General features: G+C 35.8%; 2 protein-coding genes across 2 annotated transcripts; both read left to right on the forward strand.

The window, feature by feature from the left end:
* The first annotated feature begins 4,868 nt into the window (after positions 1–4,868).
* Positions 4,869–7,450, forward strand: LOC148079155 (uncharacterized). Its single transcript, XM_087790611.1, has 5 exons — positions 4,869–5,175; positions 5,444–5,601; positions 5,665–5,730; positions 5,802–5,902; positions 6,585–7,450. Exons 1-5 carry the CDS (start codon positions 5,054–5,056, stop codon positions 6,711–6,713), a joined length of 576 nt encoding a protein of 191 aa, XP_087646737.1. The 5' UTR covers positions 4,869–5,053; the 3' UTR covers positions 6,714–7,450.
* A 100-nt stretch (positions 7,451–7,550) lies between these two features.
* On the forward strand, positions 7,551–12,093 carry LOC148079156 (uncharacterized). Its single transcript, XM_087790610.1, has 2 exons — positions 7,551–7,968; positions 9,110–12,093. The coding sequence occupies exons 1-2, from the start codon at positions 7,746–7,748 to the stop codon at positions 9,463–9,465; spliced, it is 579 nt and encodes a 192-aa protein (XP_087646736.1). The 5' UTR covers positions 7,551–7,745; the 3' UTR covers positions 9,466–12,093.
* The last annotated feature ends 173 nt before the right edge of the window (positions 12,094–12,266 follow it).

Here is a 12,266-nt window from a genome sequence, read left to right on the forward strand (position 1 = left end):
ATCCATACTAACTATGTCGGGCAAAAGAAGAAAGTGGTCGGACGAATATGTACAACATGGATTCACGTGAGCGTCATATCTGCATGATTTGCAACGCCAAGTTAAGCACTGGCAAAACTGAAAGAACACTTATTGTAGCTGCGTGGAGACGGGAATACAAGAAATCATATTTATTTTTCACTAAAGAGGGGTTCGGTGATTGCGCATATGAAACTGGTGGGGTTCGGTACCTCCAACAAGGTTAAGAATCACTGCATTAGAGGATGGATGGAGATCATTTCACTAGCGTTCCAGGAGCACAAAACACAAAGATTAATTTAATTTTGTTGAACATCCAAACATCCTAGGACATCATTCATCAGTGAACTAATAGATGCAACATGATACACCCTGGATTCTCCCTTCTTGTTGAAAGATGATTTTAGATATGTGATGATAATGAAGACTTGTTCTTCATTAAAGCACAAATGTTCTTTGTTAACTCCGTCTGTATGATCTGATGTTGTGTAGAGAAACAGGAATATTCCATCTTTATATCAATCAGGTGTTAATTGAGATACATTTCTTCGTTACTTAACAGGAAACATTTTCCCCACATGCATGCTGACATATAATAAAATGACATAAATAAACTTAAGTCTAGACAGTCCAACCTCAAAGATTGATTTCATCGTGTTATTTAGTTTGACCTGCAAGAATCCAATATTTCTGTTTAAGATCTGGTAAAGTCTGAAACTGGCTAAATGAGGAAGCAAACTGTCTTCAAACTATTTTCTCTCTTGTGGAGGAAGTTATCATTCCGTTCGTGTTTTTGCTCCCAACTTTCTCATTGTCAAGGCTGAACTTGAACTGCTGTCAGATATTAACATCACCTGTGGTATCCATCTACACTGTTACATTTCTTCCCTCCAGATCTTGTCCTTGGACGAAAATTGTGCAGAAAATATTGTTATTTGGTAGAGTGATAGCCCTTTAATGTAAGTCCAAGGAATGGGAGTACGTAGAAAGTGATAGCTGCTCTCAACAGGAAACAAGTGAAGGCTTGTAAAATACCTTTTTATTTGGTAGCAGGTGTCTGCACTCATGCTTCAATGACCTTTAGTGAACTGACTTTTCAAGACCATGACAGAAGCATTGCAACAGAGAAAGATTAAAACAAGGTCTAAAGATGGCCATCTCTGAACCACTGAGCCCAGAACCTTGAAGCTTGTCTGAGTTGTAGCACCTGTAGGTTGAACTGAGACAGTACACTGTACACCTCAGATGATGAATAAGGTTCAGCTCTGCACACAGGAAGGTTTTGTTGTCTTGTTTTGAGCTGTTTTGTTCCAAAACAATTATATCGTTGTTCTTCAGAAACAGCCTCACACTTGAATCACAACACTTTAAACATCACACAGTATTATGCAAAACAATCAATCAGTATAAGTGCAATGACAGAGAAACAACATTACACAACAAAATAAAGTGATCATAGAAAAGGTTATGATGATTTGAAGCAATATAGTTAAGGGGAAATACTACAGAAGTGTTTTGCATTTACTTGAAGAAAAAATAAAATGTGTCAGTCTGCTTTCAAAAGTAATTTATTTTTATGATGTGTTATATGAATATACAGTATATAATAATCGAGTTGTTTAATGGAATGTTTATACATATAAATTCAGAGTGTATACAAGGAACACATTCATTACGATCTTCTCATTCCATAGTTAAATACACACAAAAATATAATTTGAAGTAAATATACAGCTCAGGAAAAAATTAAGAGACCGCTGCAAAATTATCAGTGTCTCAGATTTTACTCAAAATAGGTATGTGTTTGAGTAAAATTAACATTTTTGTTTCATTCTATAAACTACTGACAACATTTCTGCCACATTCAAAATAAAAAATATTGTCATTTAGGGCATTTATCTGCAGAAAATGACAAATGTTTTCAGACCTCAAATAATGCGAAGAAAACAAGATCATATTCATTTTTAAACGACACAATACTAATGTTTTAACTTAGGAAGAGTTCCGAAATCTATATTTGGTGGGATAACACTGATTTTGAATCACAGCCGTCATGCGTCTTGACATGCTGTCCACCAGTCTTTACTGGCAGCAGACACTGGGGACAACAAAGCTTCAGACCGGCAGGGGGCGGAAGCGACTCTCCACTGACCGGGATGACCGTCAACTTATTCGGTTGTCACGCAGAAACCGTATGACATCAAGTGACCTACAAAAAGAATGGCAAATGGCAGCTGGGGTGAAGTGCACAGCAAGAACGGTTCGAAACAGGCTCCTAGGGGCTCCAAGTTGTGTAAAGATAGAAAAAAGCCCTTCATCAATATGAAGCAAAGAAGAGCTAGGCTGAAGTTTGCAAAAGACCGTAAGTATTGGACCGTCGAGGACTGGAGTCCAATTTTCAGCTCTGCTCAACACCTGGTTGTCTGATGGTTAGACGGAGACCTGGAGAGGCCTACAAGCCACAGTGTCTTGCACCTACTGTGAAATCTGGCGGAGGATCAGTGAGGATCAGCAAGGCTGGAGTTGGGCAGATTCGTCTCTGCGAAGGACGCATGAATCATCCACATACAAAGTTGTCTTGGAAGAAATCTTGCTTCCTTCTGCTCTGACAATGTTCCCCAAATCTGAAGATTGTTTTTTCCAGCAGGACAATGCTCCATGCCCCACAGCTAGGTCAATCAAGGTGTGGATGAAGGACCACCAGATCAAAACCCTGTCATTGCCAGCCCAATCTCCAGCCCTAAACCCCATTTAAAACCTCTGGAATGTGATCAAGAGGAAGATGGATGGTCACAAGCAATCAAACATCAAAGACGAACAACAGCGAAGACGAGTACAGGAGTCTGATACGTGACTTTGTGGACTGGAGTGAGAGGAACCACTTGTAGCTGCAACACCTCAGAAACCAAGGAGCTCGTCTTGGCCTTCGGGAGGTCCAGGACAAAGCCACGTCCAGTGTCCATCAGAGGTGTTAAGGTGGAGATAGGTACCTCGGTGTGTGGCTGGACAGTAAACTTTCTAAAAGTTCTACCTAACCTAACCTTACCTAACAAATGTGAGCTACTTGAATTCTTACGCCAGGAGTGGAATAAAGTCACCCAAGAACAATGTGATTAAAAATCTGGGTTATCCCACCAAATATTGATTTCTGAACTCTTCCTAAGTGAAAACATTAGTATTGTGTTGTTTTAAAATGAATATGATCTTGTTTTCTTTGCATTATTTGAGGTCTGAAAACATTGCATCTTATCTGACCATTCATCATTTTCTGCAAATAAATGCCCTAAATGACAATATTTTTATTTGAAATGTGGCAAAAATGTTGTCAGTAGTTTATAGAATGAAACAAAAATGTTCCTTTTACTCAAACACATACCTATAAGAAGTAAAATCAGAGACACATAATTTTGCAGCTGTCTTTTAATTTTTTCCAGAGCTATATATGAACCAATGAAAATGTACAGCACTAACAAAGCACTGGGATAACACATACCTCTGCCAAGAAGCCCACAAAACGAGTAATGATAATCAATGCCCATATTATTCAAGAGTGTTTCCACAATGCAACAAAATGAACTATAATTAACTAACAAGGAGCCTGCAGGAATCAAACCTGCAACTTAGGTGTCAGAACATTAAGCACAAGGACACCAGTGCTATAACTTCTCTCCACAGTCACATGAACATTCATCTGTGATACAAGTAAGTTTCAAAACCTTATTAAGTCAAGATGAAACCAGAGAAAACCAGCAAAATGTAATAATTAGTTTCTTGTCCCGTTATCAATATTTCCTGAACATTTAATTCAACTTTGCTCAAATATAACCAAATTATTTTGCAAAAACAAACAAAGAATATAGAAAAAAAAGTGTTCAAACATCCTATCGAGATATAGATAAGTTAGTGTAAATATGACGACCTCTCAGGTTGCAGTGTGGAGTATCATGTTAGGACGTGGATGAGAATGTTTACAGTCAGGATCGGATGAGCATAAGACAATTGATACATTTATGTTGAATTTGTGTTTAAGTAGAAAACGAATGTATCATTTTAAAATGTAATGAACATGTGAGCTATGAGCTACATATGTGTGAAGACTTGTGTTTGAATGTGTGCACAGCATATGTATATCTGTGTAGTGGCGTGTCGAAATGCGTGCGTGTGTGTACAACATGATTTTAATTCCGGCTGCAGATTTGATTCTTTTGTCTTCATGGACTTTGGTTTGGTTTGCACCATGTGTCCACTGACCCTGGACTCAAACTACAAGGTACGTCTCACCTGCATGAATATATTCCACTGATATGATACTTCAATAACCAATTTTAAAAGTCACTCTAAATATGAAGTATTTTAATTCATCTTGTGTTTTTATAACAATATATTCATATATAATTAATGAGTGTTTAGAACTCCCTCACTTCTGTAGTGGGTTTGTGTAGTAATGTTTATTTTTGTTGATATATTGATCGTTATTTTACTATTTATTGTGTTTGTTATTGTGTATTTTATTGAAATATTATAATATTATCATTCTTTTTTTTTTTTACTGTTGTGACAACTTATATTTTGCTAACATGAGAAGATTAAGGTTTATCAATCAATCAATAATACTCGCTGTTTTCCTTGAAAATGTAAAATTTATTTTTAAATTTAATATAAATGTGAACTATGAGCAACATATGTGTCTAGACTTTTGTTTGAATGTGTGCGCAGCTTTCTATATACAATATCTGTGTAGTAGTGTGTCGTAATGCGTGTGTTTGTACAGCGTGTACACGTGTGTTCAACCTGTTTCTGAAAGTGTGTGTGTCATCACTGGAACATCCTTCTTTCCCTCTTTCACACAGAGCAGGGGACTGAACAACAATGTTAAGCATCTCAAGGCCAGGAAAGGAAGATAAAAATCCAGGTTCCCAGGCCCTGCAAACGACACCTTGTGCAGCATCTCCACTGGTCGTTCGTCCTCCGACCTCTACAGAGACAAACTTCCATTGGAAAGCAGTTGCTCGTCGAGTGGAAAGAAGCTTCCAGCATGTTTCTTGGATTCAGTGTCACGATGATGTTGATGCTGGGTTCTTCAGCAGTCACCGGGTTTGCATTGAACCCAACTAAGGCAGAACCAGAACCCTCTGAGAGTTCTGTCTACCATGGCAGGTCTGTATCAAACTGTTTTTACAGATATTTATTGACATTTTCTGCTCCATATCAAATGTGAAACTCAGAGTTAGTCGTCTTGTTTCATAACTTTTACTTGTGATTTTAAATCGGCTGTGGATTTGATTCTTTTGTCTTCATGGACTTTGATTTGTCTCGGTCCAGTCGTTTCTCTGGAAGATTATATTGTCCTTCCAGACACATGAACCAGTGTTCAGTTGTTGTGACATTTGTGTGGATCATGAAGCTACATGTGTGTTACTCTCAGGTGCCACGGTCCATCTCTGCAGTCCATCAGAAAGTATCTGCTGGACGCTCTAAGCCTCAAGGCCGAGCCTCGGCCGCCTGCTGGAGGTATGGAACATGTCAGGGAACAGTGGCGGAGGGTCAGTGGTTCCACGCCACAGCTGGCAGGAAACTCTGAAGGTAAGATGAATTGAAATACCATATATGGATATAGAAGATAATTGAACAGAATTGTTTTGTCAGTCGCTGACAGTCATGTGACCAACAACACAAAGTGCTGCTCCGTGTCCTCTGAGATCTTCATGACAGGTAAACACAACAGCACATGTCGACAGCGCTCATGTCGTCTCATCATGTTTCTTCTTGTGTCTGTATGTCAGATCTGAGCTGGGACAACTGGGTCATCCATCCCCAAAGTGTCACCGTGGTTGAATGTGCTCTCTGCAGCACCATGTGTCCACTGACCCTGGACTCAAACAAGGTACGTCTCACCTGCATGAATATATTCCACTGATATGATACTTCAACAACAGACCTGACAGCACAGGTTCAATAATTGTATTTAAAAGTCACTCTAAATATTATATATATAAGTATTTTAATTAATCTTGTGTTTTTATAACAATATATTCATATATAATTAATGGGTGTTTAGAACTCCCTCACTTCTGTAGTGTGTTTGTGTAATAATGATTATTTTTGTTGATATATTTATATATTATTTTCCTTATTATTCTGTTTATTTTATTGAATTATTATAATAATATCATTATTATAACAATATCTTTATTATTGTATTATTATTTTATTCTTTATTATTTTAATGTTTTTTTTGTCAATATTTGTGTATTTAAGCTTTTTTTTTTTTACTTCTGTGACAACTTAAATTTTGCTATCGTGACAAGATTAAGATTTATCAATCAATCAATAATGCTCCACTTGTCGTTTTCCTTGAAAATCTAAAATTTATGTAAAAAATTTAAAATAAATGTTGAGTTTTTTATCTTCTCTACAATCTTCTGCTGACATGTTTTCTAGTTTTACTTTATCAATCTGTTGTTTTCTTCAAAACGTTACTGAGTGTTACTGACTTTTAAAATGTTCTTATTATAGTGAAAAACTTGTTAGCAAACAAGAAGTGACATCATGCCTCTCTCTGCCAGTGTTGCCAGCCCACCTCCCAGGAAATGGTGCCCATCGTGTACCTGGACGAGATCAGCACCATCGTCATCTCCTCAGTGCAGCTCACGCGCAGCTGCGGCTGCAAAGCTGGCGACGAGCAGCAGGAGTGAGAGGTTGTTTTACCACCATCTGTGGAGCACCTGGCCGCCACACACACACACACACACACACACACACACACACACACACACACACACACACAGAAGACGATATGTGGGTCACCTTGTTTGACAAACACTTGCTGCTTTTTCCAAACACTTTCTGGTAGATTTCAAATATTATCCTAGTTACTCCACAGAGTCGTGGGAATCACAGAGACACGGATTCATGACGAATCTCGTTTCTCTACTTTTCTTGTCCTGATAAATGCTTACATACTTTTCAATAAACCACACCAGAGTTATTTTAAGAAGTAGTGATGCAGTACTGCTCGTTCCCTTCAAAAATGTGTTGACCGCTCAGAGCCAAGTTCTCTCCCAGACCAACTCCCCCTCTGAACACGTGATTAACGTGGAGAAAAAACTGAAATAATTCTAGTCAAGATTTTCGTCTGTTCACATTGTTTTCATTTTTGTCTATATCTACACAGCTACACATGTAGAAAGTACAATTCAATGTACTGATAATTGTTATTGTATTTTGGATACTTATCTTAGCATCTACTTGTCTTTGATCTTGATTCTCTTGCTGGTTTGTTTCCTGATACTTCACAGAGTTACCTCACTGTTCACATATTTCCTTCATGTACATTTGAATATGTTTGACACGTTCAACACTTTCACTCTGACTGATCTGAGTTTGTATTTTCCTCACATTTGTTTGAATAAAGATTGAATAAAGAATATAATCTTGTCAAACGTCTCTCACGGGCGTCTCATCATCTGAGGCAGAGAGAAAAGTGTTGTTCAGGAGGGAGGAAAAGAGCAGAGGCATGAACGTTCATGTTCAGAGGACGGCAGGTCTGGAGGGGGGAGAGCAACATGTTGCACAAGTCCAACTATTTGACATTTTTTCGCAGTCTTTTAGTTGCATGTGTGGCTTGATTCCTGTGTGATCGTTTTGAAACAGGTTATTGATTCAAACAATTGCACAACGACAGGAGGTTTCAGTGCTTCGACGCTGTGTCAGTGCGAGGAGACAGAATGTCAGGATTGTTCACTGTGTGGGTGTCCTTTGGCCTGCTGTCCCCACTGGTTCTGGCCGCTGCAGCATCTGAATGTACGGAAGAGGAAACTTTACTGAAGCCGATCCCGAGTTCAATGAGTTGGCCGTCCGACTGTTTAATGGACTGCTCGTGGAAGACTTACGTCAGAAAACTGCAGCTCCAGGACAAACGTAATATTCGACTTCAGGATTCCACTGAAGGTATGATGCTTTAAAACAAACTGTCCTTTAAAGAATACATGAAATATTTATACATGGATTGTTAAACTAGCTTTTCATTTGTATTATTAGTAATACATAATTACATTACATAATGTGTATCAAACTGTCCTTTATAGAATACATGAAATATTTATACATGGATTGTTAAACTAGATTTTCATTTGTATTATTAGTAATACATAATTACATTACATAATGTGTATCAAACTGTCCTTTAAAGAATACATGAAATATTTATACATGGATTGTTAAACTAGATTTTCATTTGTATTATTAGTAATACATCATTACATACAGAAAATGTGTATCTGGTTCAAGGGATGGAAGGTTGAACGCAATTGTAAAATGTTATGACAAAGTGAAATCAGTGCAAGTATAAGATATTATTATGATACTAGTTTATATTTTCTGTAAAAAGACTTCATAAATATTGTTAGAAATGAAATGATTTAGTTAGAAAACATTTGATTTGAATATCTTATTTGTATTTTTGAAAATTAATTTCATTTGTTTGTTCTTTTAAATTAATTCTGTGTATGTAAAGTTGAATTTGTTTCTTTTTTAACTTTCTCAGCCTCATCTTAACCCTGACCAACATAATTTTAACATTTCAATTATTATTATTATTATTTTTTAAAGTCTTTCATTTATTTCATCATTTTTCATTTAATTTAATTGTACTATAAACTTCCCATGAGCTAATACACATGATTTAAACTCAACACACTTGTTTGAAGAACACAATCAAGTAACTATTTAGTAGCAACTAACACGTGGATCACTGGTTACTAACCTGGTTAATGGGAAATAAGCTTTTCCTAGTCTTGCTTTATTCTGCATCTGCAGGTCCATGGACACATATTGTATCTATTAAAGGTTGGTTCTGATGTTGAAGGAATAATTCATATATTGTCAAACAAAACACAGAATAGATTTATGATAAAACTAGCATTCAAGAATGTAAACATGGACTGATATCACACTCTGTTTATACTACTAGTAAAGAAGGGCTCGTTAAAAAAAATATTTAAAAATATTTAAAAGGCTCTTGAAAAATAAACGTCTGTTGAAATGATTTGTTTAATAATCATCACGTTCTCTCACTGCTCTGTGTCTGCAGGAGAACCCGGGAAGTACTGCTGGCCTACAGATATCAAGTGCAAGGTCGGGGAGATCTTCCAGCTCGCTTACGTCGTGTTACCTGTGGATTTATCTGCACCTGGACGCGATCATCTGGAGGTCACGTCCTCCACCTCCACGCTGAACACACACAACAACACCACCACCGTCCCAGACGTCTGCGGCCTCCGTTATGATGTCACACATGACTTCAGCCCAGAGAGGAGAGTGACGTCACGGTTCTGTATACAAGTGGTGAGCCAGCAGGACACCCTGGGCGACAGGAAACCTAAATGTCGCCCTTATTTGGTCACATTCTGGCTGAGGAACACAACTCAAGTCGTGGAAAAATCATAAGCCCAACTGGTCCAGAATCTCTTCATGTTTTGTGTTGTTTGAATATTTGAGAAGCAAAAGAAAAGAAATATAAAATGAGTGAAATATTTTATCTTAGATCAAACTAACCAAAGCACAAAAATCCAAAGAAACACAAACTTTTGTTTGAAATGTGAGAGTTTGTATCATCACGTCAAATATTGTTGAAGCTCCGTCAAATATTAACGTCCAATATAGTGAAACATATGAAATGTAAATAGTTGTTTGATCAAGTGACATTATTTATACTTAAAATAAATAAATATAAAAAAAAAAATAAAAATAAATATAAAATACAAAAAAATAAATGTCATTTGTAAATACAGACAGAATAAGTGTGTGTCAATAATGGTGTAAAACTGTTGTGTATTTTTCTATTTTCTGTGTGTGTAACTATGACATGATGGACTGACAGTCATGGCTGCTTCAGTACAAAACAGTGGACTGTGATATAGTGAATAGTTTGTCATGTAACTTCATGATCTCTTCATGTTCATGGTAAAGGTTCTCCAAGATTATATTTTAGTTACATGGTCTTCAAGCTGCTAATTGTTGACTTTTTGAATGTTTGAATGTTGTAAAGAAAGAAAACACGAGCTAAACAAATAAATATGAATCATACAAACATCATACAAACATTTTTCAAGTTGATTCATCTACTTTTCTTCTGTGAAGATTACAAAAATCCAGTAAAGAAAAGCGTCATCCTTTAAATCACAGCACAGACCCTCGGGAACTGGAGAGTCACTGCTGCTGCCCCCTGTCTCTCATACTCTGTATTACATTCTCTCAATAGTTTGGTCATATTACTAACTCACACTTTAACTCCATTTTACAGCAATGCATTTTTTTTTATTGTTTTGTCAGTGTCGTCAGAACGATCAGGAGGATTGTATTTTACATTTTAAATGTTGAAACTCTTCCATTTTTTGTTGAAGCGATTTTAAGCATAAGTTTTTATCGGGGGGAGTATTTGAATTCAATCATCTCTATATTGAATTGTGGAATTTGTTGGGTTATTTAAATAATTCCATTTAAAAATCTAACATTTTTCAAATACATTTAAAAGAAATTACACATTGAGTGTGATATTCTACATCCAATATTTCAGAAATACATTTTACAGTTTCAATATTTCTTTTAAATTCCGTAAAAAGAATGTTGGTATAATAGCACCATTAGACAATACTGAATTTAAAAGGCTACGCATGTAGAAATAGTTAATTTATTAAAAAAAAAATTAACATTGTTATTAGAATATGAGTAAAATATATATATAAATAGTAATAATAAAACAAATTCAACCTCTCAATCAACAAAAATGTTACTTAAAAGATTAAAACACCAACATAGATATTATTGAAATTGATAATTGAAAAAAAATGTAATGCTTAAATCTATACATTTCAATACAAAGGTTTAGGTAACACTTTAGAAATTGGGAACACTAAACATTAACTATTGATAATCTACTTATTTCTATCTGTATTAACAGGAAATTAACCATGTATTAACCATCATAAAGTACTGACCCAAACCTTGTTCATAATGACTATATTCTACCCTTAATAACATGATATTAAGGCGTTTACGGGCAATATTTTCTCTTTTAATGAAAATAAATATAGAACAATATTAATAATATCCATAACACAAATACTCAACAATTTGAAAATGTTGCGACTTTCCAATAAGGAATATATTCGCAATTAATAACAATTATTTGGGAGTAATTATGAAGCTATTAATACTAGTACTTTTCCCTTTTTTTAACTTCAAAAGTATTATTAATAATGAATTTCTTCTCTCATGGTACTTACGCCTAATAAGGGTTAAATAGAGAGAAGCTAGTTTTATTTGAATTATTTCTTTATTTCCTGTTTATAAACAGTTATTACAAAGGAGTCCCAGAAAGTCAGGGAAAAGCCTGGACAAATAAGAACGTCTTAAGATGGCAGTGATATACTTCCATACTTTTTGTCACTTTATACGCATCATTAAAAGTAAGAATTGATTGAAGTCAGAAGTTCTGTTCAACAGAACATTGTCTTTCTCAGTGTTTCTATCTTTCTTCTACTTTCTTCACACCTGAAAATCCAAACCCTGAAAAGCAGAGTTTCATGGTTCAATCTTTATCAAGGCCAACTGCACCGTGACCAGCCTTTCAATCCAGCGTCGCTGCACTAAACAAACCTACTGTAGACTTTAATCCCATCGCGATACAAGTGTCCTGGCGTGAGTTAATGATTACCAGAGAGAAAGAAAGAAACATCAATTAATTCCGGGGCCTTCTCTCGCTGCCGTCCACACAGGGCCACAAAAACAAGTGATTAAAAGCTCATTGTTTGTCTGTGATTGATGACACAACATCTGAGTGGATTCCCCTGGAATTGGTTCAATCACTTTTTATTCAATGATGGAACAAATATTTCTTAAAATACATTTCTTAGAATTTTACCTTTTAAACGTAGGATTTTATTTTTATTTTTTTTCAAAGATGTGCTAAAATTGTATTTCCTTTACTCTGCCTTCCCAGATATAGCATCATTGAATTGTATTCGTTACATTATATCACATGTATTTCTTTCAATTTTAATAAATATACATATATTTTATAAAGATATTTTCTATTGGTGAATGCAAAACAACACCCACACCCTCATTATACACCCCATATTACCCCCTTTTCTCCTTGTTGTAACAATATGAAATGCTAGAAATTAAGCTGGAAAAAATACTTCATAACAATCCAAATTACACAGTAGTCAAATATTAAATTCCTT

This window comes from Callionymus lyra, chromosome 5 (genome assembly GCF_982586985.1).
Source record: "Callionymus lyra chromosome 5, fCalLyr1.hap1.1, whole genome shotgun sequence".
In the NCBI taxonomy this organism is placed as follows: Eukaryota; Metazoa; Chordata; class Actinopteri; order Syngnathiformes; family Callionymidae; genus Callionymus; species Callionymus lyra.

Bases quoted from the DNA above. Each gene is read 5' to 3' on its own strand.
- LOC148079155 (XM_087790611.1), top strand. From the start codon at position 5,054: ATGTTTCTTGGATTCAGTGTCACGATGATGTTGATGCTGGGTTCTTCA. The intron at 5,602-5,664 runs GTAAGATGAATT...TTGTTTTGTCAG, and splicing joins GCTGGCAGGAAACTCTGAAG to TCGCTGACAGTCATGTGACC. The intron at 5,731-5,801 runs GTAAACACAACA...TCTGTATGTCAG, and splicing joins CTCTGAGATCTTCATGACAG to ATCTGAGCTGGGACAACTGG.
- LOC148079156 (XM_087790610.1), top strand. From the start codon at position 7,746: ATGTCAGGATTGTTCACTGTGTGGGTGTCCTTTGGCCTGCTGTCCCCA. The intron at 7,969-9,109 runs GTATGATGCTTT...CTGTGTCTGCAG, and splicing joins ACTTCAGGATTCCACTGAAG to GAGAACCCGGGAAGTACTGC.